Source organism: Chelon labrosus (assembly GCF_963514085.1).
Source record: "Chelon labrosus genome assembly, chromosome: 23".
Lineage (NCBI taxonomy): Eukaryota > Metazoa > Chordata > Actinopteri > Mugiliformes > Mugilidae > Chelon > Chelon labrosus.
In genome coordinates, this window is record NC_140356.1 from 4,610,006 (window position 1) to 4,636,977 (window position 26,972).

Below are 26,972 nucleotides of genomic sequence, written 5' to 3' on the forward strand. Positions count from 1 at the left end.
CCAGCCGACCCGATTGCCTTCACCCTTCCCGGCGTGGTGATTTATTTATTTATTTTTTTACTTTTTGGTGTGTCTATGAAACGATTTTTGAACTATTTGACTCGAACTTGAATTGAATTAGATGCTTATTTTTGAGTGATATGAACACGTGCAAAACAAATTATTATTCAATAATTTATTTTTAATACAAAATGAACAGAAACCTGTCCTGCTTAACTTAAAACTGTATAAATTAATATAAAACAATAGAAAGCAGAGCATTCCTCTTGTAAAAGTGCAATAAGAAAAGTTTAAACAGAAAGTGCGAGTAAAAGTCGTTTGCTTTGTTGTCTTCCGGTATCTTCTTCGCAAACAACAGTACCTCGATCGACCAATGAGATGAGCGGGATTCCCGCTGTCAGCTCATTGGTCACAGAGCAGGAGACGGCCTGGGAATAAGTTTACCGTAAATTATCACAAAAACGCGCCCTGTTGTTCATTCATTCCATTGACATTTTACTCACTATTTTTGATTCTCACGGTAATACGGGACAAAGTGCGTCCCGTTTCAGCTCAATACGGGACGATTCTTTTTTTTTTTTTAAGGGACGGTTGGCAACCCTCTTGATATGGACAACTACTGAACTCATTTTTTTTTTAAAGTATTGAAAGATATTTTATCTTATTAGCCAACCTTTGTGCTTGAAAGAAAGAAGTCAGAGAGCTCAGAGCGTTGCACTCGAGCGCGAACGGCGACTTTGATTGGTCATGTGCGGTCCCTCAAAATGTAGGTCCGACTTAAACGTGTGCATACCATCTCCTACTGCACGAGAGAATGCACAATTAGCCATAGCCATGCGCTGTAGACTGTCCATATGTAATAACTACATGACTCTGTAAGGGCCGGTACAAAATTCCTAAACTAAGGGGAACAGGCTTCAGCTTGAACGGCCGTTTTCCGCTTGGTCTTAGTGCTTGACGCGTCTCTGTTTACAGCGTAACATTGTTTTTGGACGGTGAAAAGTGCAGGGGACCAAAACGGCCTTTTGAAAAAGTGCAGGCTGCAACATAACGGCGATGGCACGCGATTGGTGTACCGGACAATGTTTCGTGGAGGTGCGGTAAGTCGCTGGAAACACATCAAACATGCTAAAGCAGGGGTGGAGAAGCAATTTTGAAACTGGGGGGGGGGTCTAGGGGTAGTACATGAGCACTGCAACCACCTTTGGTCCCTGTTTCAGTCTCCAAAACTAAATGCATTTCTAGATTTTCTTGATTTTGACGAGGAAACGTTTCTTTCTTTTGTTGTTCTTTTATCTGCTTTTTATTATTTCAGATATATTTTGGTGTTCTAATCTGTTTTAACTAATTAGTTGAAACAGATGAAAGATTAATCTTTCATCCTAGCCTTTATCGTACTCTATATTATTATTTTATTCCTCTTGATCATTTAAGATTTTAATAGTTTTATTGCATTTCATTGTCTTCTTTTCTATTCTTTTCTAGTTTCTGAACAGGGATGAGTTGATGTAGGGGATTTTCTTCATTGAAAAGGTTTTAAGCTCCAACAAATAGCTTTAAGTTACATAAATGAACACATACATGGCATTAATGCAAGGATATGTACTACTATAAAATAGAATTAGTGCATTTATGGATTGACAGCTTTCTGTTTCCCGTCACCTAATTACATGACAACTTGAGTGGAAAAAGAAGTCGGTCTTCTGCTGCATTTTCCTTTTTGACATTCCTAACACAAAGAATAATGATAATGTTGAATAATATCTAAATCAGTGGATGGCTCTAGAAAACTGTCAGTTACCATTAACTTTACTGGGCTTGCATTAACTTTGTTTGCCACCTGGCTTGCTTAATATTAGCTGACAAAGAGGAACTCCTCAATCTCAAAGTAGAATTATTCGCCCCTGCAGGTGCAGGCGCCCCTGCTTGCTGAGAAGTTGCCGTGCACAGAAGTTGTGTGTGGGAAAGGGAAGAGAAGGGAAAGGAAAGGGGAGGGGGCGCGCACATTCATCCCTGCTTCCGCTTACGTAATTTTGAGACATTCCTTTCACTTTTTTCCAATCCGATCCGTTGGCTGAGTTGTGGGCCTTATGTGGCACACATGTTGGATGCCAGATGTGGACCACATGAGGGCCGCAATTCATTCATGCATGTGGGCCAAGTGCAAGTGGGTTGTGTGGCCCATCACTAGGCCAGACCAGTTTTGCTGGGGGAATGACCGATAGCATGAGAATCAATGGAAATTGGTGAAAACAGATCAGATCAGTGTAATATTGAAATAAATGAAGGCTTCTGTCCCTGCTAGCTTAAAATAGAGTCTCGTGCCAAATCCAGAGATACATAGCTTTCAGAAAAATATTTTTTAGTTAGTTAGTTAGTGCATACTGTAAGCTAAGTCGACTAGCCTGCCAGCAAGCTGCAAATGATAATTTTGGTGAAGCCAAATGCAACATAACGACACAAACATTGCCTGCAGGCCAAGGTAATTCAGCATCCATAAAATATATTTTATGGATGTTGAATTACCTTGGCCTGCAGTGATTTGTCCAAATTCAAAACACGTTGTCAAATCTGGGAACTAGGTCCAAATGGGCAGCAGGGAGAAGCTAGTTCCTCATTCCTTCTGTGTTTGTCTCCAAGGAGTGGAAACACTTGATCTCAACAGAGCGAGGAGGCTGTTGTTCTGGCTATCTTCTTGGCCTTGGTCCAGCACCACCTGTGTATTGACTCCAAGTCTCTGCAGATGGTATGCTCCATCCTCCACTCTCGCACCGCCTTCTGGACTTAATTTCATGTTTGTTAAGACTCATATAACACTGTGTAAAGACTATTAAAAATTTAATTTAACATTATGATCCCGCAGTGAAGTTGACATTTAACCTTTTGGATATAAAACATTGCATTTTATCCAATCAGACATTGGTGGAATTTGTTTTGTGATAATTATCATATGAATTTTTGGCCAAAAACATGTTTACTGTGATCGCAAGGACCTTGGCCTTTGACCCTTGAACACCTAGTATTTCTGACATATCGTGGTCATAAGAATGGAGCTGACTGATGTAGATCCAAACTAACTTTTTGTCGATTTCCTGGTCTGTGGCCCCAGATGTTAGACAGTTACGCCTTACAGCAGCTGAAACATACACACAAAGCTCAAATGATTGGAAATTAACATTTTTGTGTCATTAGGTACTGTAATTCTATTAAAACTGATCCTGATACGATATTCTGGTGTCAGACCTCAAGTGTTTCCCCTACATCGACTTGACAGAAATTGTCTTTGTATGCCAGCTGCCAACGCATTGTCTCAAAAACAAACGTTACCGTAAACATAAAACTGATGCATTTCACTCACCACGTCTTTATTGTCTGTCTCACCGGCGTGCACGGGCAGCCATCAGCACTTCATAGAGTGGGTAATGAATGTACATAGGTAAAGCAGGATCAACACCGCCACTTACTGGAATATTTTTTTTTTTGGGTTGACTTTCGCATGGGTTGAGACCTTCGCGTACGGATCGGATTGGAAAAATGCGAAAGGAATGTCTTAAAATTACGTAAGCGGATGCAGGGATGAATGTGCGCGTTGGATGATCTGCAAACGCAGATTCAACACTTCACACACGCAAAGTAAGAGTCGCAAATGAAATTTCAAGACAGATGCAAATGCGAGAAGTGATATATTTGTACAAATTGGTATGATTTAATTTGCAAGTTTCCAAACATTTGAATAAATCATTACACCAAATACCAATTTACAAGTCACGAATCTTGACTTTGCGCTTGCAAATTAAATTTACAAGTCACGAATCTTGACTTTGCGCTTGCAAATTAAATTTACAAGTCACGAATCTTGACTTTGCGCTTGCGAATTCTATCATACGCGTTGATTTTGGTGTTTGCGTATACGAATAATATTGCGACATATCTCACTCCATATGGGTCTCTCCTAAATTGAACAGACGGGTGGGGGGCTATATAGCGTCGTTGGCTGTAATTCCTGCACGTTTTTGTTTTTATGAATTGTGTGAAATGGCCAAATAAAAATAGGTAATACAAAACGATTATGTGGTCACCAAGGTGAATTGGTTTAGTCTTGACTTCTAGTCATGTGTGACAGTGTTGGGGGAGATGGACAGAAAAACGTCAAAGCCAATTTAGGAAAAAAAGAAAAGAAGAAGAGGAGAAACGAGCAAAAGGTAAAGGTATGCTATGTTCTCTCTGTATGATTACAGTATCCATGTCATGAATGAAGGGCTAATGTTAATTGGTGGTATACGTTTAAACGTATATTGTTAGCCGTTTTGCTATGATGCTTGCAATGCTTATACAACAGTAATTCGACTTAACAAACACCAGATCTAATTTCACTGTAAGATTGAGCTTTGCAACAAAAAAAAAAGGTTTCTGTTAATTTTGTTATTTTGTAATTAAAAATAAATTGCTCAATAATAATTTGTTTTGCAAAAATATGAATCTAATTCAATTCAGGTTCAAGTCAAATAGTTCAAAAATCGTTTCACACACACAAAAAAGCTAAAAAAAAAAGAAAGAAATCACCACGCTGGGAAGGGTGAAAGCAGTCGGGTCGGCTGGCCCTGCCAATGAAGTGTCCCTTATTTATTTTTCAGGGAGTTGGAAACCCTTTGTGCATATGTTGTTCTGCATTTACAAAATAGAATACACTGACTCCTTCAGTATGTTGTTGTAATTTCTTTATTTGTTACCGTGATTACTTATATTCTCTGGCCCCTCAGTTCGCCTCAGTTTCATGAGCTGGCCCCAATTCCCAATTAATTGAATAGCCCTGACATAAACGATATCCTAATAAACCCAAAAACCCAAACAATATCCCTTAACCTTACTACTAACATAAATATAAAATGCATTAATGGCTCCTACATATATGCTATATAGACACGGGGTTCAGATTTGTACATTTTTAGAGATTTGTTAGTTAAAAAATTAAAGGCACATAGCCACTGCAAGTGATTATACAAATGCACTTCTGCCAGTTGGATGAAAACAGGCTCTTGTGCATTAACCATCCCAGCAGCTTGCATCAGATATACATGTTTTAGTTAAAAAATGGAGTGTTGGCTGAGCTCAGTAAGCCTCAGTCAGCCGAAGTGCAGTAATGTAAGCCACAGCAACTTTGGATTTAAAAATGTGTGCTAAGGATAGAGTTGAGGCTTATAAGCAGAGGCCAAAATGATGCAGAGGCATGTTCATGTGAGCAGCTGTAATATACAGGCCCACTTTCCTTGGTACAGTAGCTTCAAACATCTACAGCAGGACTGTCTTTTAACAGATGTTCTGGTGTTGTGTTTTAGACATGGTCAGTTAATCAACCTAGCAAATTGTAAATATACCCATATAACTTATCCACAACTAATTTATCCACAATATCTTATAAATACCATCTACAAACTGCAAACAAGCATGAACACTGGACATTTTACCAACTGATAAATGACGATAAAAAGCTACCTCATAGAGTAGCTCCGCTGGTGCAAAGTATACTGCCTTATATGAGGAGTTCACTTAGTCTCTTGGCCGCTTAGTTGAATTATAGAATAGTTTTGGCAAGATCCTCAACGCAGATACATAATAAGATCAGCATACATGTTTTATGTTTGTGTCCATTTCTCATGCCCTTTTAGTTCAACATTTGGTCTCTTTGAACTCCAGAATATTTGGATCGCAAGTTTTTTTTAAGAAAAATATTTTATGATTATAACTGCTTTTGCTGGGTTTTAAACACCTAACCGCATTTTATTTATTGTCTATTAATGGTCTTCTTTCTCACCATTTGGTTTGTTGTAGTATTAGATGTAATTATTTTACGGCTTTTTAACTTTTGACCTGAACTTCGAGAATTTAGTGATTCCTTTTTAAGTGTGTCCTTTTTAAGGACTGGGGGCATATATAGGACAAGAGAACATCAATCATGTTCTTGATAATGGGAGGTTGTGGATGGAGATTGTGTGGGAGGTGGTGGGCCAATCCCATCTCCCAGGCATCCACCAGATGAACATTCAATCCTTTGAACACGGCCCTGAGCACCTTGTCACGCTGGAGCGAGTACCAGTCGCTGTTGGTCAGTGTCTCGTACAGCGTCAAAGCTTTGGGGTTTGCAGTCCTGATCACAACCAGTGTGCCTGGGGCCCTGTCCAGGAGCTGCTCCACTGCCCTGCGGATGCTCTGCAGCCGTCGGATGTAGATTTCTATAGGGAAAGTGCTGAAGTGTGACCAGATGCCAATAACTATGACAGTGTTTGGGCCTCCAGTTATACCACGCAGTTCATTGGCAATATAACGCAGCTGGCTGACTGGGACGTTGCCAAAACGAATAGGAGGACCATGACAGCGGTACGTCACCATGATGTTATTTGCATAGTCCAGGGCTAAAAAAGGCCCAGTTTGCCTCTGGCTGTGCAGGTTATACTCCTTTAGATCTAAAAGTGTTACAGATGGAACAGATTAGGTTGAAGACTGACGAAATTCAAACTGGGGCAGAAAATCACTGAGGGCCAACTACCTGGTAGTGCTTTGGTGAGATGCTCAAACCACTGTCTGATGGTGGAGTCTCCATACAGGTGGACAGCCTTTCCCTCCAGACACTTACTGATGGCTGAGGATGTGTTGAAGTGGTGAACTATGGTGCCATCTAGTGCTCGCCACTCACCCTGGTAGTAATAGCCAGAAGGCCCAGAATTCACTTTGAGGCTCTTCACTTCAGGTTGATCTGGGAAGAAAGGAAAAGTTAAGACTGGCTTTATTGCATATTTTCTTGAAATCTATGAAGCCCCAGTGCCCCAGTCACTCCCACTATATGGATATACACAGATCTAAATGTCTTCCGAACGACTCCAAATGACACCAAAGTTATGTGGGTGATTAAATTCGTATTTTATGCCAAAAATAAGGTCCTGGTTGTAAAAAATGATAGTTTCCCTTTAACAGTCCTGCACTAAATCTTAGTTTCATGAGGGTTATGGTATTCAGCATTAGTTTAAAATAACTGAGAGAAGTTCATTCAGTTGTGTTTTCACATGTTTCTATTATTCTGACCACCCCATTTTAGTCGTGTTGTAGTGCTGAATAATAGACATTTAATTCCATCCAGTTTGACAGCACCACAAAACACATCATCCATAATGATCGTACAGTTGAATTGTCACCTTTCTAACACTATTTTGCCATAAACTGAATATTAGAACAGCCATGAAGGGGGATGTAGTGCAGGACTGCTTATATTAGAATGCATTTCCACTAGTGTTCCTAATGGTTTTGCAATTAAGTGTAAATTCATTGTTCTTTATATGTACTCCAGCCGGACTTTACAAACTGGATGTATAATCCAGTATGGAAAACTTATTTTAGACTAAAAATAAGTTTTCCATACTGGATTATACATATGTACCGCTAACATCAAGTTCTTCTAACAATCTGTAACACATTCACCTTCTATATTCCATTAGTGTTAGGAAAAACGGGGCTTCACCTTTCTTTTTTGGCAACACAGTGACATTGACAGGTCCTGAAGCTGGAATGGAGACTTTCATGTTGACACCACTGAAGCAAAGGACACACAATATAATCACATTCCAACCAAAATTATATACATAAAAAAAAAAGATGCATACCTGTGTAAGCAACAGTTGCTACTTTGTAAGGTAGCTTAAAGAAATAAGCGATCTTTTGGAAAAAATTAAAATTACCAACAGTGATTCAGACTGAATATTCTGATTTATATCCTAAACTTGATTTAGACTACAGGAATTTTGAAATGCTACCAAAAGGGAAACCTCACAACTGTTTGTCCCTTTCATCTCAAATATGCACATACTCATTCATTCATTCATCCTCTGTAACCTGTGAAGGGTCGCGGGGGGGCTGGAGCCTATCCCAGCTGTCATCGGGCGAGAGGCGGGGTACACCCTGGACAGGTCGCCAGTTTATTGCAGGGCTCATGCACACACTACAAGATTTAAAAATAATGTCGCACCAGGCACTGTACAAGCTATTATTGAGATCATAGATCAAATGGTGAGAATACTGATGCAGTATGCATGCAGAATTCAAATGTAAAGCCCTCACAAAACATCATAATCTGGACCAAACATGCCGTCAAGGTCCCAGACCTGAATTCTCCTCTGATTCACTCCTCTGAATCTGGGATAATTAAGCCCAAAACTCCTGCCAGACATTAGCACACGTTATAGCCATCTTTAACACTCACTTTAAAAAGAGCTTCTCCTCCTTGGTCTTGAGGTTTTGATTGAATTTTCCTGTGGAGTGTTTGATTCTGGCATCGCAGCTGAGATTCTTTGGCTTGTAGCAGAACCACGGTTCACCCGTGTGGAGGTCGGTGTAGTTGCACAGTGGCTGCTGGGTTGGACGCAGACATACGCTACAGGTGGTAGTTTCAGTTAGCCGGCTTGAGCGGAAGAGGCTCTGGAAGTTAAGCCTGTCGGGGTGTTCAGTGGTTAGCCTGTGCAGCACCGTGACTGCCTCGCTGGGGTGAACCAGTGTCACCTGATAGGACAGAGAAACGAGAGTCAATTTGCATCTTTTAGCGTCTCTCTTAAAGTCCAGCTAGTAAGGGCCCTCAAAGCATTTCCTGTATCCCATTAGTTTATTGAGTTACTTATTACCTTTCATTTTGCTGTTTTTAATATGTAGTTTTGTTTACTAGCTACTAACAGGATCATATCCAAACCCCTTACACCCCAACTCTTGCATTGACCCCATCTCTAACTCTACATTTAGCCTGAAATAGTAGTTTTTAGCCTCAGTCCAGATATAATAGCAGTGTAAGGATTCACCATAATCTGTGTTTGTCGTCCATTATACATGTGTTGTACCTTTCTATGGTGGTAGATGATTCTTTAAGGGTTTGGGCTTTTTGCCTTCACAAGCTAGCAGGGTTATGGAATTTGTGGTTAGAAAGGCAAATAAAGAAAAGCAGGAACATGTCCACAATATTTACAATAGCACATTTCTCATTTCAGCTTGAATCTTAAAAAGCAGCTTTTCAGCCAACTCATTAAGCTAATTTTAAAGCTGGAGAGCTTGATTGTAGCTGCTAAATCCGATAGCATCATGGTTTGTGTGGTCAGTCTCTGCCAATGGTGTCAAGAAATGTGACGCCTACGTCTGTCTAAACCAGCTAAATCTGCTAATAATATCATTGGACACTACATGTACTGTATATAAAAGGAAAGCTGATATAAGTGGTGACAGTTACTTAGTGAGAAGCACATGCATAGCTTACAATGCACCGAGTTTTACCAGATAAGTATTAACATCACCTCAACTTGTGCTCGTCCTTCCCAGAGTAAAGAGAATACAGCGGAATAGCAGCCGTTGAGATGATCTACCACTTGCCCTGCCACCCCTGCACCGAGAGCGGCGTTGTGCAGTCGGGCATATAAGACGTCCCCTCCAGACTTCTTGGGGCGACCCTGGAAGTCGTACATTTTGATCATAACCTCAAGCGAATCCCCTACGTGCCACTGTCCCCCATCCGTCCTCGGGAGAATCGTGAAGATGCTGTGGGCTGGATCGCTGGTAACATTTAGGGACAGAGGAAATGGCAAAGGGGGAGTTTCAGGCCAAGCGATGGACTCTAGTATTATGTCTTCCTCAAGAGCCTCCTTAGGGGACAGAGGCTGGAAGGTGCAGAAGCCATGGTGCATGTAGGGGTCGGAGGAAACGCTTGGATAGGATGATGGGATGATGATGGAGGAGTTCACTTTTTGCATAGATACTGTACTTTCCACAGACCCCACAAATCGAGCAAATCCAATTCCATTAATCTTCATTGAAGTCCTCTGCTGAATATTTAGAGAGCACAGTAGATGAGAGTGAGGTTAAGTGAAGCAAATGAGAGAGAGTAGAAACTGCAAGCAAGGTTAATGATGAGGGTAAAACTCCACCATTTCACCACTGCTCCTTTACTAGAGCAGGGGTTCCCAAACTTTTCCATGCCAAGGTCCCCCAGACAGCATTAGCTTCTGGCCGAGGACCCCCTTTGCAAACCCACAGACAATGCTACAAAATATGTAAAGAAACATCAACTTTTAGAATGTTTTTTCTTACTTTTATTCACTATTCAATAACTATTACATTTGTTCAGCATAAGTGCTGCCTCATATTTTCTGATTTTAGTTGGCCAGGAGTCTCCTCCATTGTAGGGCTGTTGGTCTGTTCCTTCGGTCTCTTTCTTGTCAAAAACCTGTCCATTTTGCGCTAGCTACACGCTAGCTTGAGGAGCAGAGCAGCTTGATAAATGGCACAAACTGCCAGGTCTACACAGATTGTGAACAATGTTTTGACTGGCAGGGACTCAGAAAGTTGAGCATAGCAAATAACATTTCGATATGATATATTCATAATTATTAGATTTTATGATAATGATTTAAAAATAATTAGATTATATTTTGTTATTTTTTCAGTTTTTTTCTTATCTTCCTACCAATTGTCTGTGGCCCCCCTGGCACCCCCTGGCGGCCCCCCTGGCAGCCCCCAAGGGGCCGCAGCCCCCACTTTGAAAACCACTGTACTAGAGTACTTAACACCATAGGACGTTTGTTTATTTAACATCTAAAGATGAATAAATTAGAATTTTAAAATGCAGACCTGAAAAAATACAGTCAATAGCTTCACAAAAATTTGAAAAATTAGAAACACAATATGCTACACCAACTACTGATACACACACAAAACGCAGATATACAGTATTGACCAAACTTTGAAATGGGTCTATTTACACACAACAAAAAGAGTGGAAGGGAATAAGAAGGATGTCAGTCAAGCAGGGAACGTTAAATGTTGCCATTTTGACTTCAAAATGAATTATGCAATTTGCTCATTGTGCATGACTAGTTTGGTTGTTAAGCCATGGTGTCGAAGTCAAAGGCTTCGAGTCATTTAAAACTGACCATAGCAGTGATTTACAGATTTTACCACAGGGAAAACATGTGTTTGTTAGAGCAGCAGTACCCGACAGTTTAGGGGCTTCACTGCACATATTTGACAAGCTATATATTTATGACCCATACACGTTGACTGTTTTAGTGTCTGTGATGAGATGTATTCCCAGTAACAGAAGCATAGAATATTAACAACAGTAAATTTAAAAAACAGGACGCAGACACTAGGACCCACCAGCATGTCCATGTTCCACAGCACGAAGACTGAGACAAACACGGCCAAGAAGAGAAAGAGGCTGCCACACTTCTGAAGATGAGCGCTGAATTTCTGTCTTCTGACCTTCATGATAGGGTGATCAGTCCTCATCTCTGGCTGTGGCATCGTAAAGCAACCGGTTCATCTGCTTCTGAATTAAAAGAAATATGTATCAAAACTAAGGTGTAACTGAAAGTAATGCATGCTAAATCTCCTTCACTGGAAAAAAATCGAAATCTTACCAAGTATATTTGTCTCATTTCTCGTCAAAATATCTCATTCATCTTAATATAAGACACAATTGCCGAACAAGTACCATTTCAGCAAGATATAGGGACTTGTTTTAAGACAATACATCTTGAATATCTTAAGTGAAAAAGTCTTGAAAACATCTTGTTTTGAGTCATATGCCATATGAAACAAGCTTTTTTTACTTTTGCTGAGGTTTTTAAGCTGCTGTGTTATTTGCTAAAGATAAATCATCTTGTTTCAGGAATTAGACTTACTTGATTTAAGAAAATACATTTTGTTTATTGGAAAGCCTTAAGTTTCAACGGATTTTGCCGAAAACTCATGGTGACTTTCTGGAGTCTCTGCTGCTTGCCTCATGGTGATCACAAGATTAGGGATTCCCAGAATGTTGAACTATTCCTTTAACCAAAATAAAACAACAACAAAATGGAATAAAATACAATGATGCACATATTACCAGAGGCAAATCCAAAGAGGATTTTTTAATGTACATCCAATCGTTAATGGAAATTAGCTGCACCGGTTTCTGGTTGTTAACATAACAAGCAAGTTTCAGGAAGAGTTCCTATTTAAACCTCAGACTTCCCACCAGTCCCCTAGAACTGAAGAAGCTACTCGGATGAGTGGTGAAACGTCTTCTCAAAAAAACTCTACAAGTCCAGTTGCCTTTTTTGAACCTTTTTTGGATATACCATGACCTGGATGACTGAGAACCTTCACAGATATTTTTAATGTACAGTTACATAAACATCTCCACATTTGAAAGGCTAAATAAACTGTTACGTATGACTTGAAATTGTAAAAAGTGAATGCCATTTCTCAAATGATATTTAACAGACAGTCTATCTGAACATTATTCAGATCATATCACAATACAATAATGATAATATACCGAAACCCCATTCATACATGAAGACAATACATACATGAATAAATCAATTACTTAATAAAGTATCTCACCTAAATGGTTCAATAGTGGGAGGAGAAAAAGGAAAAGTTCATTGAAATGCTCCCCAGAAAATCAAGTTAAACTTTAAAAAAAAAAAAAAAAAAAAAAAAAAAGCAGCACATCAACCTTTTCTCTAAATAAGTAGTGGCATCTATTACACTGTCCTGAAGTCTTAATATTTGTGGTTAAAAACATTCATTTCTGCTCCAGACTCAGGTATTTGTATTAATGGAGTGATGTTCATTGATGTCTGTGATATCATACTTCATTCTATTTTTTTTGCTATTATTGAAGTTCAAATAGTAGTATGGTGTATAATCAACACGTTTTTCAGCATTTCCAGCTAACTTCAAGACATATTTTATCCTAAAATGCTTAAATAATCACTTCCTAATCCTATTTCAAGTTGGTGATGGTCTGAAATCTAGGACAATGTCACTATTTTAGAACTTAAAATGAGTTAAATACACTAAAATATAGCTCAAAATAAGTTTTCCTGGCTAATTTCAAGATCACTTTTATCTCAGAAGTCCTAAATATCACATCTTATTTCAAGAAATCTTGACAAGTCAATTTTCAGTAGTTCCATTGACAAATTTTTATTTGCTTATTTCGAGCAAAAACGTCTTCTATTTGTTGTTTTTTTTACTTATTTATGGAGGGGCATTTTTTTACAGTGTTCTGTTCAAACAAACAATGTGCAAGACTGACATCTGTCATCTGGGACATTTCTCTGAATGAGCAAACAGTATAGGCCATTTGACACGGTGAATTACTCATCAGGGTGACTTTATGGTCAACCCTTTGCAACGCAATGTAAATATTTGAATACACGTGGACACTGTGGTCTTTTGCACTACGTCACTGAAATCTGCAAAGTTACCCTCACAACAGTTCATCACACAGACCATGTCATACATGTGTGATCTGCTGACTATTCAGATGTATTTCGGCCACAACTTCAAATGCGGTGATGTAAAGACCCTGAGGCGAGGTTGAGTGACACACAAAAGGAAGGTTTCTACTTCTGAGAAACTTCTGAATGATTTCAGTTTTTCTGTTATATTTAAACAACGGAGCAAAAACACAAGCCGGAAACAGTCAGACACATCAAAATTGGGTTCGGCTAAGACAGTAATGAAAGTTTATTACGTGAAATGTAACGTTCTTCTTTTATTACCTTTATTTATATCTTTATCATATCTTTAACCTACTTCTGTACTTAAATGTAATGTGTGGCATAGTTTACTAAAGCAGTATATCATATTTTATAAAACGTGACCAAGTTCAACTCTTATTCAATATGGTAACTAGTCATGGAAACGTGCAATGAACAGAGCAAATGTGTACAAAATACAATATTTCCCAGTACGAAATATATAGTGCAGTGTTTATCAAACAAGAATTCTCATTACTCAAAAGTACACATACATGCATATATATATACATCAAAATAATATTAAAAGCTGCAACATTTATTTTTTCATTTCCATAATGTGTCTTACCTCGCCAGAGATTATTATGGTCACAGATGAAATCCCAGCGTAATCCTGCAGTTGACTGTGTTTTAGTGAGGTTTGTTCCCCTTGTTATCTGTGATGGTAAACCAGTCCTGGTTAGCCACTCCTAACCACTCTCGTGCCAAAATAGACAGCCCAGCATCGTGACTTTGCTTTATGGTACAGCCATAATACAAAGAACTTTGAATATTCAGTATGGAGGTTATATAGTGCCTAAATTAAAACCACTAAAAACAAATTAAATCAATCATTTTGTTATATGTCTAATGGACCTGTATTGTCTTACTTAAATTATATCACATATTTTGTGATACCTGTTGAAGAAGTTTTATGCCTGGTTTTAGCATTTTGCATTTACACTTTTGATTTTCAAGAATCTACTTTTAAAATTTGACATTACATTTTATTGTATTTTATGATGTTCACTTTTAATTTATTTGAATCACTTTAACACTTTAATATGCGGTTATGGCATGAGTATTCCAAGTACCTTTCATTTTGGATTTCCCTTTCCATTTTGATTCTTCTTCTATGATCTTACACACGCTTTTAACACTGTTTGTCTTTTTTTTAGATTGTGACGTTAATTTAAAAAGACAAATTAATTCATTCAGTTTATTAATGCAAAAAAAATAATACCCCAAAATATATAAAACTTATATGGACATGTTTTTTCCATTTAATTATTACACATCAATTATCTTATTCTGAAGAAAATACAAATATGGTATGCTGTATTTCTCAGTTTGAGTTGTTTTAATGTAGACATTTTAAAACTACCATACAGTATATGGCATTTTAGCCGATCACATGAGGCTGGCAGTCAGACAAGAAGGTTGTGAAAAGCCTGAGGCCAAGTTCTTATGTACCACAATCAACTTGTGTGCTCTTTACTCATCATACTCCTACTCTTGCGTTCTCATTTGAAATGGTTTTTCAGTGATTTGACTTGGTAACAACTGATTGTATTCATACCAGTGGTGGGCCATCAGGGCCAGCTAAGCCTTCTGGCCTAAACTTTATCACTGACTTACATTTTAATATTTTCCCGTTAATCTTATTAAATTATTCCCAGTAGCCTATTCTTTTCATTTCACGGCTTGTCTGTCTCTCATTTGTGATACTTCTTGCAGTGTAACTTTGCATTATAGCTTTTATCCAATCATATTTTCAGCAGTTTCAGCCTTCATGTGTTGCCGGACTCATCAGACCACAGATCAAAATCTGCCTGGGCCTTCACAATTAAAACTGCAGGTGGCTGTAGTTTGAAACACATTGTAATGACGCTGTTCCTTTAACCAATCACATTTTCACAAGTTCGTATTCTTAGGTCTTCTCTGTGGCCTAAGCAAGGACGAAATTTTGATTTCAGAGGTGGGGGGGGGACACAAGTATTTTTAATAAAACTCTAATCTTTCAGTTTTCTAGTCGTTCTTCTAGTTTTCTATTGCTACTTTTAAGTTTAATGTTCCCTTTTCTGGTTTGACTGGTTGTAAAGCATGTAGCAAAACATTATCACCCGGTTCTGTCTTCACCTTGTTAGTCAACTTCACTCCAACTCAGTACCACCAACTGATGCATGACATGAACAGTGGGACAATTTGGAGTGCAACAATCATCAGTTTGTGTTACACCAAGTGTAACTCTTATGTTCAATATGGTAACTAGTCATGGAAACGTGCAACGAACAGAGCAAATGAGTACAAATAACAATATTTCCCAGTACGAAAAATATAGTGCAGTGTTTATAAAACAAGAATTTTCCTTGCTCAAAAGTACACGTACATGCATATATGTATATGTATATATATATACATATATATATATGTGTGTGTGTGTATATATATATATATGTGTGTGTGTGTGTATATATATGTATATAGTAACATGGAACATTACCAGTTTATGCCACACGGTGGCTCCTCCCTTGTTTTTCACCACTTAGTTCAGCAGGTGTCAGTCTTGCGTCTGGCTGTCTTTTTCGGCTTCCTTTTCAATCTCCGTAATGTGGGCGCAGGCGAAGGCTACAAGCCACATTATTTTCTGTTATAGCGTTTTGTAATATGCCGTGAGACCTGGCTTTGCAGAGGCGGTCCTGGCTAGATTTACGCCCTGGGCGAACCATTCCTCGCCCAGCCCCCACAGTTCCAGTTATGATAACACACCAGGGGCCGTATTCCTAAAGATTCTTAGCGCAAAGAGTTGCTCCTACTGGCCAAATTCTAAGAAAATTCTTGGAATCATGATGTTTTCTTAGAATTTCCTCTGAGTTATATATACATAGAGATTAGATTCTATTATTAAATCTATTGATTTGACGGTCCATTCTAGGCCAATTATCACCAAAAGTGTATTTTTATCTAGCTTTTAGGATCAACCAGTCACACCTCTTGAAATGATGACGCAAACCTAGCAACGGGGTCAACCACACCTCCTCACTAAGATAAGAGTCTCTTTCCATTTCTTGCTCAGAGTTCTCTGAGAATTTTCTGGAATCACTCTTAAGCTAAGACTCCTAGCTAGGAAATTTTAGGCTAAGTTTGGAGCTCTCTGAGAGGATTCTCAGAATCTTTAGGAATATGGACCCAGGTCTGTGGCTGCTGTGGAAGTATCTGACTCCTCATTTTGGCCAGTGGGTGCTCTAGCTCCAAAATATTTCAGAAGCGCCCCTGAATTTACAATTAAGATACAATATGTAAGTTAGATCATACTTACATCACACATGCAGCAGTTACCCAATTAAAATGACCATAATGCACATTTTAGTAACTGAACTGCAATTTCCCCATTGCGGGACTAATAAAGGTTTTTCTTATTCTTATTCTTATTAACATTTGTTAACATCCTATAAACTAAGCATAACACAACCCAATTTATTTAAAAAGCTATATCATATAGCTTACAAAATGCCATGTCAATGTATATTAGAAGTTATTTAAGTTAGCATATAGCATATAGCAATAAAAAATTCCACAGTCAGGACGTCTGTGTGAATTTGCACTTTTTGTGTTGCAAACACAAACTAGACTAGGTTGCCTGTGGGTGAAATTAGTTGCATGACATGATGCCTCAATTCTAATAGTTGCTAGCTCAGCAAAACTAAAAACCAAATACAGTCGTCTTCTGTGACTAATAGCAACATATTAGCAAGAGGCTAATAAATAGCCTATAGCCTACTATCACTCAAGTCACTCATAGAAATTTGCATACCTTTATCTTTTGCCGTTTCTCCTCTTCTTCTTTTCTTCTTTTTCTGAACTGGGCACCTAATGGCTTTGGTCTTTTACTTTGATCCATGATGAAGATGAAGACTCGACATCATTAACTTTTGCATTACCTTTTGCCAACACCGTCCGTTCGCCCGTCAATCAACCAGAGTTATGTGAGTCACGTAGATGACGGCACTTATTTATTTATTTTTTTTCATTTTCACATAACCCAATTAATTACACGTAGGTATATGGGTCTATGTTAATTTTAGGAATGAAATACAATTTATTTGGAAGAAGTTTGTGTTGTGTGGGCTGGGATCGGTCTATCCCCCGCCCCCCTCCCCCTTGTCTCTTCTGACACACACACAACCTGTATGACTCTCAGCATCAAGTTGACATGACAATGAGGGTGACCCAACGCCCACTCCACTAACTTGACATGGAAATGAGCGGTAGTCTAGAAAACTGGCGAGTATTGTTTTGAGTTTTTGTTTTGTTTTGTTTTGTTTTTTTGCTGTTTCGTTGTTTTTTGTTGCGCTCGTGCGCCCTCAAAAACATAGACTGCGCCCTGGGCGGTCGCCCACATTGCCCATAGCAAAAACCGGCCCTGCTGTAGGGTACATGTATGTTTCTGTGTCACTTTGCTAAGGACTTTGCTTGATTCAGTATAACAAAGTTTACATATAGTAGTGAAACATTTGTAGGTTTTGCAGTATCATTTCTAACGTCCGACTATGCACAACTTTCTACGTTTTTCACTTGAGTATATAAAACATATTCATTAAAAAATGAGAAGAAAACTTTTTTGTTGAACGTTTTTATTCCAGATGCATTATGCCATGTGCGTTTAACACTTGACAAAATGCATCTGCATTCCCCAGCCCTGCGCCCTGACTAGACGTAAACCTACTGTAGCTAAAAAACAAAAACACTTTAGAACAGCTCAAAAAGCATGAAGAACAGCACAAGGTGTTGACTTGGCCTCCAAATTCACTTGATTCCAAACTGATCAAGTATCTGTGGGATGATCCACAGAGGCCCCTCCCCTCAACCCATAGGACCCAAAGGCCCCCACTAACAACATCCTGTTGCCAGACACAACAGGACACCCTCAGAAGACCCATGCCCATTCTCTGATGAGTCACAACTGTTCTGGAGGTACAAGGGAGACCTACACAATATTAGGAAAGTGGTCATAATGTTTTGCCTAATCAGTGTACATACATATGCATTTTAATTGTATATATGTGTAAATATTTACTTTCCATTTTACCTGAATTATATGAACGTTTTTATCTTCTTTATGCAAGGTTTACTATTTTCATATACTATATAGACACGGGGTTCAGATTTGTACATTTTTAGAGATTTGTTAGTTAAAAAATTAAAGGCACATAGCCACTACAAGTAATTATACAAATGCACCTCTGCCAGTTGGATGAAAACAGTCTCTTGTGCATTAACTATCCCAGCAGCTTGCATCTGATATACATGTTTTAGTTTTAGCCGAAGTGCAGTAATGTAAGCCACAGCAACTTTGGATTTAAAAACGTGTGCAAAGGGCAGAGTTGAGGCTTATAAGCAGAGGCCAAAATGGTGCAGAGACATGTTCATGTGAGCAGCTGTAATATACACAGTAGTCGAGTTGAGGGGGGATGAGGGGGGATGGCATCCCCCCTGAAATAAAAACGATCAAAATCATCCCCCCTGTAAAACTGCCATTCGCTTTTTGCTGTAACGCTGTAATGTAAGGCATTTTACTCGGTACACAGGTCAGTAACGTGCGTTACAATGCATTTTAATCCGAAGAAACACCTGAAATGAACTGGTGTTTAATATCGCCAATAACACCGCGAGATCAGCAGAGAAGAAAAATTCAGCGCAAATTGTAAGCAGGCTCGACGTCGGACAGTAGCCCGTTTATAGGGGTGCTCAAATCTAAACTTTGTCCCAGCACCCCTAAAACTCGCAAAAAAAAAATGGTTGCTTTATTTTAAAAGGGTTTGTCTATGATAAGATGGCAAAAATAGCGCATTCGAAGAAAGTTTGTGGTATAAAAATAATACTTTAACGAGCAAAAGCAGCCCCCCCCCCCCCCCCAGTGGTATGATCCACCTCTCTCGTTTACCCCTCCCTCCCCACGCAGCGCGCACACACCTTAGGTTTGGCTGACCACCTGAGGGGCGTGGCTCCTATAAATTACCAAACGACCTATTTACTTTATCACTCAGCACCAGCACATCACAGGAGTTTACTAGCTGACGTCTCTCTCTCTCTGGTAAGCTAATAGTGCAGGTTGTCAATCAACCTTTGTCCACAGTTTATATTAAGCTTTTGGTTTGTGCATATGTGTTGATGTTAAAGCCAAGGTTTAAGACTAATACTCCCTACCAATGCAATGATAACAAATGTAAAGGGGTGCGGTTTTGGTACCTTTCTCTTTCTCGTTAAGGAAAATGTCGTCCATCAGTTATATGAAATCTTAAAAATAAAAACTTATTTAATTTAATTTAAATGCAATTTCTTTTCTTTATTTGGTAAACTGTGCCTATTACATTCTTCTGTTGTTAGCCTTAAGACTAGGAGCATAATAAGATACATTTAGAATAAGTATATATATATTTCCAGTTCTTTTTGGGAAAGTAACTTAAAAGTAATGCAGTAGCAGTGTAACGCATTACAATTCAGAGACAGTAATATTGTAACGTAACGAATTACTTTGAAATGACAGTAACAAGTAATACATAATGTATTAGGTTTTTGAAGTAACTTGCCCAACACTGCTCATGAAAGGCAAAAACAAGTGAAGATGTTCTTATGTTGTAAAATACTGCCTTGAAAAAGAGATAATTGTTATGATAAAATAAACTTGGCTTGATATGATTTAAGAGGATTAAGAAGTCTTATCTTCAGTGTTTTCTGTTGATAACGAATTTACATGAATCCCCCCCCCCCCCCCCACACCTTTTTTTAAGGTGAAAAAAATTGACCATCCCCCCTGAATTTTTTTTACAACTCGACTACTGAATATACAGGCCCACTTCCTTTGGTACAGTAGCTTCACACGTCTACAGCAGGACCATCCATAACTTTAATTTATACACAGTATATTGTAAATACCATCAATAAGCTGCAAACAAGCATGAACACCGGACTTTTTACCACTGATAAATGATGATCGATAAAAGCTACCTCATAGAGTAGCTCTGCTGGTTCAAAGTGGATCACCTTATATGAGGAGCTCACTTATTCTCTTGGCCACTTCTTAACTTCTGATCTGAACTTAGAGAATTTAGTGATTTCTTTTTAAGTGTGAAGGACTCTGGGCCATCAGTCAAGAACCGAAACAAAGACTCAAAAATGGTCTCGCTGCTCGATGAATGACTTCATAGCCGATTATAATTAGAACAACGTTGACTGGCTTACTATGGATTGTATGAAGCATCATTGCAACATGACCTCCTCTTAATCTGCTTCTGCATTAGTAAGTGAACTCCTGCATCTCCTGGAATGTGTCATTCAAAGTTTGGTCATTTGATAGCGTTATCAGTAATACACAGACCTAGGTGCTTCTTTTTGGCCCATTTGAGGGCATATACAGGACAAGAGAACATCAATCATGTTCTTGATAATGGGAGGTTGTGGATGGAGGCTGTGTGGGAGGTGGTGGGCCAATCCCATCTCCCAGGCATCCACCAGATGAACATTCAATCCTTTGAACACGGCCCTGAGCGCCTTGTCACGCTGGAGCGAGTACCAGTCGCTGTTGGTCAGTGTCTCGTAGAGCGTCAAAGCTTTGGGGTTTGCAGTCCTGATCACGACCAGTGTGCCTGGGGCCCTGGCCAGGAGCTGCTCCACCGCCCTGCGGATGCTCTGCAGCCGTCGGATGTAGATTTCTACAGGGAAAGTGCTGAAGTGTGACCAGATGCCAATAACTATGACAGTGTTTGGGCCTCCAGTTATACCACGCAGTTCATTGGCAATATAACGCATCTCGCTGGCTGGGACGTTGGCAAAGCGAATAGGAGGACCATGACAGCGGTACGTCACCATGATGTTATTTGCATAGTCCAGGGCTAAGAAAGGCCCAACTTGCTTTTGGCTGTGCAGGTTATACTCCTTTAGATCTAAAGGTATTACAAATGGAACAGATTAGGTTGGAGAGTGAAGAAATTCAAACTGGGGCCAAAAATCGCTGAGAGCCAACTACCTGGCAGTGCTTCGGTGAGGTGCTCAAACCACTGTCTGATGGTGGAGTCTCCATACAGGTGGACCACCTTTCCCTCCAGACACTTACTGATGGCTGAGGATGTGTTGAAGTGGTGAACTATGGTGCCATCTAGTGCTCGCCACTCACCCTGGTAGTAATAGCCAGAAGGCCCAGAATTCACTTTGAGGCTCTTCACTTCAGGTTGATCTGGGAAGAAAGGAAAAGTTAAGACTGGCTTTATTGCATATTTTCTTGAAATCTTTGAAAAGACCAACACTGTGGTCTCTCTCTAACGTGTCTGTGCCACTCAGTCCCAAGTCATTATGCTAATAATGAACGCAGTTACATATACAAATGCATCACACATACTATATATAGTTTTCTTCCCAACAGTCATGCACAACGCCACATTATATGACGCAGCAAACCTCTACCAACGAACTGTGAAACTGTCAAATTGCAAATGTTCAACTTTTTACAGCTTCCAGTGTTTTATTATTTCACGTTTTCCTTTTATATTATTAAATATCTTCTATTCTACACCACTTGATGTAGAGGTTTATATAAATGTATTTCTTTTTGAATTCCCCCAAAGATGGATCAATAAAGGCACACCTTATCTTCTCTCTTCATAAAACAGTTGACTTTCGTAGACTTATAACCTCAGTGAAATATAATGGTGCAACTGACTCCCAAAAAAAATATAATTCCCACATTGATAGTGATATGGCAAACACACTAATTTGCCATTTCTTTCAGTGCGCTATTTAAAATAAATCCATCCTAATTTAAAGGGCAACAACAGTTTTTTTACAAACTGGACCTTATTTCTGGCATAAAATACAATCGCTTACTCACCCATATAACTTTGGTGTCGTTTGGAGTATTTCGGACGATATTTAGATCCGCGTATATCCATATAGTGGGAGTGACTGGGGCACCAAAACATAGCCTCTAAATAACACATTATCTGCCGCGAAACTCGTTCATTTCACCAATATTTTGTTATGATACGCTAGTGCTATTCCCCGTTGAGTCCGTGCAGCAGTTTGTTGTTCTTTGGCCAGCTGTTCCTCTCTCTGCCTCCGCATCCTCCTTTCAATGAGCTCCTCATCCGTATACTCTATCCGTATACTATCATAAACAAAGTCGTCGTCCACAACCTCAGAATCGGAAAACTATTCAGCCATGTTGCAAAAAACTAGCAGTAGCAAATTACAGGTAAACAAGCTGCAAGGGGTGCGCGCTGCGCTCAGAGATGACATCATCCAGGTCAGAGGTTAGTAGGTCAATCTACAGACCCCGGATGATGATAACAGGTAACTCTGGACTCAACGGGGAATAGCACTAGCGTATCATAACAAAATATTGGTGAAATTAATGAGTTTTGCGGCAGATAATGCAGTGCTCTTAACACTGCTACACTGCTAGTTGTTGTTAGAGTACTGCTGAAAGTAGAAAAGGCTTTCCAAAAGCAGAAACTCAACAACTTTTTGTTTGCACTGTATTGTAATGATGTAGTTATAAATTCACTTTTCTCTGCCTCTTATGGGCTATCCTCACCCCTTACCAATAAATGTATCGCTAACATCAAGTTCTTCTAACAATCTGTAACACATGCACCTTCTATATTCCATCAGTATTAGGAAAAACGGGGCTTCACCTTTCTTTTTTGGCAACACAGTGACATTGGCGGGTCCTGAAGCTGGAATGGAGACTTTCAAGTTGACACCACTGAAGCAAAGGACACACAATATAATCACACTCCACAACTTTAACCAAAATTATATATAAAAAAAGATGCATTCATGTGTGTAAGCAATGATTTGCTACTTTGTAAGGAAAAAGAAATAAGTGATCTTTTGGAAAAAATGAAAATCACCAACAGTGATTCAGACTGAATATTCTGATTTATATCCTAAACTTCGTTTGGACTACAGGAACTTTGAAATCCTACCAAATTTAATCTCAAACCTGCACACACTACAAGATTTAAAAATAATGTCGCACCAGGCACTGTACAAGCTATTATTGAGACCATAGTGGCAGAAGAAGCTACACACCACCTCATGTGAGCTCATGTGATCTCAACAAAACTGAGGCTGTGGTTTAACAACGTGTTCTAAAATAAGTAATTCTTGGCAATGAGAAGAACATAAAGCAGAAGACTGAACAGGCCTGGCTGATCAATTCTGCAGTAAGAACTGGAAGTGAGATTTTAACTGTCTCTTTTAATATCTGTCAGCAGTAATATACTAGCTAATATTAGCCTCAATGTCCAGAATAAACATCAACTGCTTCGTCCTTCTCTCTCCTTGTAGACTTGTCTTTCAGATTGTGAGAATACTGATGCAGTATGCACGCAGTATTCAAATGTAAAGCCCTCACAAAACATCATAATTTGGACCAAACACTGGCGTCAAGGTCCCAGACCTGAATTCTCCTCTGCCATGTGAATCTGGGATACTTAAGCCTAAAACTCCTGCCAGACATTAGCACACGTTATAGCCATCTTTAACACTCACTCTAAAAAGAGCTTCTCCTCCTTGGTCTCAAGGTTTTGATTGAAATTTCCTTTGGAGTGGTCAATTCTGGTATCGCAGCTGAGCTTCTTTGGCTTGTAGCAGAACCACGGTTCACCCGTGTAGAGGTCGGTGTAGTTGCACAGTGGCTGCTGGGTTGGACGCAGACATACGTTACAGGTGGTAGTTTCAGTTAGCTGACTTGAGCGGAAGACGCTCTGGAAGTTAATCCTGTCGGGCTGTTCAGTGGTTAGCCTGCGCAGCACCGTGACTGCCTCGCTGGGGTGAACCAGTTTCACCTGATAGGACAGAGAAACAAGGGTCAGTTTGCATCACTCAGTGTCTGACTTATAAGTAAAGTCCAGCTAGTAAGGGCCCTCAAAGCATTTCCTATATCCCATTAGTTTATTGAGTTACTGATTACCTTTCATTTTGCTGTTTTTAATATGTACTTTTGTTTACTAGCTACTAACAGAATCATATCCCAATCCCTTACACCCAACTCTTGCACTGACCCCAACCCTTACTCTACATTTAGCCTCAAATAGTAGTCATTAGCCTCAGTCCAGATATAATAGCAGTGTAAAGATTCAGCATAATCTGTGTTTGTCGTCCATTATACATGTGTTGTACCTTTCTATGGTGGTTGATGTCTCTTTAAGGGTTTGGGCTTTTGCCTTCGCAATAGTAGGGTTATGGAGTTTGTGGTTAGAAAGGCAAATAAAGAAAAGAGGGAAAATGTCCATAATATTTACAATAGCACATTTCTCATTTCAGCTTGAATCTTAAAAAGCAGCTTTTCAGCCAACTCATTAAGCTAATTTTAAAGCTGGAGAGCTTGACTGTAGCTGCTAAATCTGATAGCACCATGGTTTGTATAGTCAGTCCCTGCAAATGGTGGCAAGAAATGTGATGCCACGTCTGTCTAAACCAGCTAAATCTGCTAATAATATCATTGGACACTACATGTACTGTATATAAAAGGAAAGCTGATATAGGTGGTGACAGTTACTTAGTGAGAAGCACATGCATAGCTTACAACGCAGTTGGAAGATCTCGGACCGAGTTTTACAAGATGAGTATTAACATCACCTCAACTTGTGCTCTTCCTTCCCAGAGTAAAGAGAATACAGCGGAATAGCAGCCGTTGAGATGATCTACCACTTGCCCTGCCACCCCTGCACCGAGAGCGGCGTTGTGCAGTCGGGCAAATAAGACGTCCCCTCCAGACTTCTTGGGGCGACCCTGGAAGTCGTACATTTTGATCGTAACCTCAAGCGAATCCCCTACGTGCCACTGTCCCCCAGCTGTCCTCGGGAGAATCGTGAAGATGCTGTGGGCTGGATCGCTGGTAACTTTTAGGGACAGAGGAGATGGCAAAGGGGGAGTTTCAGGCCAAGCGATGGACTCTAGTATTATGTCTTCCTCAAGAGCCTCCTTAGGGGACAGAGGTTGGAAGGTGCAGAAGCCATGGTGCATGTAGGGGTCGGAGGAAACACTCGGGATGATGATGGAGGAGTTTTTCTGAAACTGGCAGAAGGTAAAGACATGATGACAAAGATGTATTAAAAAGGACAAAATAAACTGTGTTTTGGGAAATGAAAAAACATGTGATGAAAGCTGCAGCAATTGATTTGAATTTCTCCCTGCTTGACTTATGGAAAAACTACAGGGACTTAAGTCTTATCAATGTGCTTTGTACAAGGGTACAAGGGCAAGCGCCTGCATTATTTAACTGAGGTTCTGCCTTGTGCAAGGACCGTAACCATACACTCTAGATGTCAAAATCATAGGTTTCTGTTTGGCTTACAAGGCCAAACAGGAGGAAGGAAGATGTTTATGGTTTAAAGACACACATAAGTTTAATTCATAGACTCTGGACTTTCCTCAAACCCCACAAATGGAGCAAATCCAATTCCATTAATCCTCACTGACGTCCTCTGCTGAATCTTTACAGAGCACAGTAGATGAGAGCGAGGTTAAGTGAGGCAAATGAGAGAGAGTAGAAACTGCAAGCAAGGTTAATGATGAGGGTAAAACGCCACCGTTTCACCACTACTCCTTTACTAGAGTACTTAACACCATAGGACGTTTGTTTATTTAACATCTGAGGATGCTAGGTTACTGGACACTGTATTTTTTTCAGCTTTGCATTTTAAAATTCAAGTCAGTAGCTTTACATACATTTTCAAAAAAATACAAATACAATATGCTACACCAATACGGTTACACACACAAAACGCAGATATACAGTATTGGCCAAACTTTGAAATGGGTCAAAGGTGGACATTTAAAACTGACCATAGCAGTGATTTACAGATTTTACCAAAGTGAAAACGTTAGAAAATGTTAGAACAACAGTGCCCGACAGTTAGGGGCTTCACTGCACATATTTGACATGAGATGTATTCCCAGTAATAGAATAATAATAATCGTAATAAAAAAAATAAAACACACTTCCAAACTAATAATTTTTTAATATATTTCACATTTTAAACAGGACGCAGACACTAGGACCCACCAGCATGTCCATGTTCCACAGCACGAAGACCAAGACAGACACGGCCAAGAAGAGAAAGAGGCTGCCATACTTCCGAAGATAAGCGCTGACCTCCTGTCTTCTGACCTTCATGATAGGTGATCAGTCCTCATCTCTGGCTGTGGCGTAGTAAAGCAACTGGTTCATCTGCTTCTGGATTAAAAGAAATATGTTTCAAAACTAAGGTGTAACTGAAAGTAATGCATGCTAAATCTCCAATTCTGTTCAAACAAACAGCGTACAAGACTGACTTCTGTCAGCCGGGAAATTTCTCTGAATGAGCAAACAGTAACCAAGGCCATTTAACATGGTGAGTTACTCATCAAGGTGACCTTATAGTCAACCCTTTGCAACGCAATGTAAATATTTGAATCCATGTGGACACTGTGCTCTTTTGCAATCGAACACTGAAATCTGCAAAGTTACCCTCACAACAGTTCATCACACAGGCCATGTGATACATGTGTGCTTCTGCTGACTGTTCAGATGTATTTCGACCATTGCTTCAATGCCGTGATGTAAAGACCCTGAGGCGAGGTCGGGTTTGCCCCTAAAAAGGTTATTTTCAT

At 39.5% G+C, this 26,972-nt stretch overlaps 1 protein-coding gene and 1 pseudogene across 2 annotated transcripts; both read right to left on the minus strand.

Annotated features, from left to right (window-relative positions):
- Positions 1–5,883: 5,883 nt before the first annotated feature.
- On the minus strand, positions 5,884–11,471 carry LOC311508867 (NXPE family member 3-like; annotated as a pseudogene). Its single transcript has 6 exons — positions 11,179–11,471; positions 9,321–9,778; positions 8,249–8,544; positions 7,511–7,581; positions 6,545–6,751; positions 5,884–6,461 (listed from the first exon to the last, which is right to left on the minus strand). The product of its transcript is annotated as an NXPE family member 3-like (transcript).
- Positions 11,472–20,620: 9,149 nt separating this feature from the next.
- Positions 20,621–26,972, minus strand: LOC311508331 (NXPE family member 3-like). Its single transcript, XM_084573040.1, has 6 exons — positions 26,386–26,972; positions 24,957–25,394; positions 23,868–24,163; positions 23,006–23,076; positions 21,343–21,549; positions 20,621–21,259 (listed from the first exon to the last, which is right to left on the minus strand). The coding sequence occupies exons 1-6, from the start codon at positions 26,494–26,496 to the stop codon at positions 20,679–20,681; spliced, it is 1,704 nt and encodes a 567-aa protein (XP_084429166.1). The 5' UTR covers positions 26,497–26,972; the 3' UTR covers positions 20,621–20,678.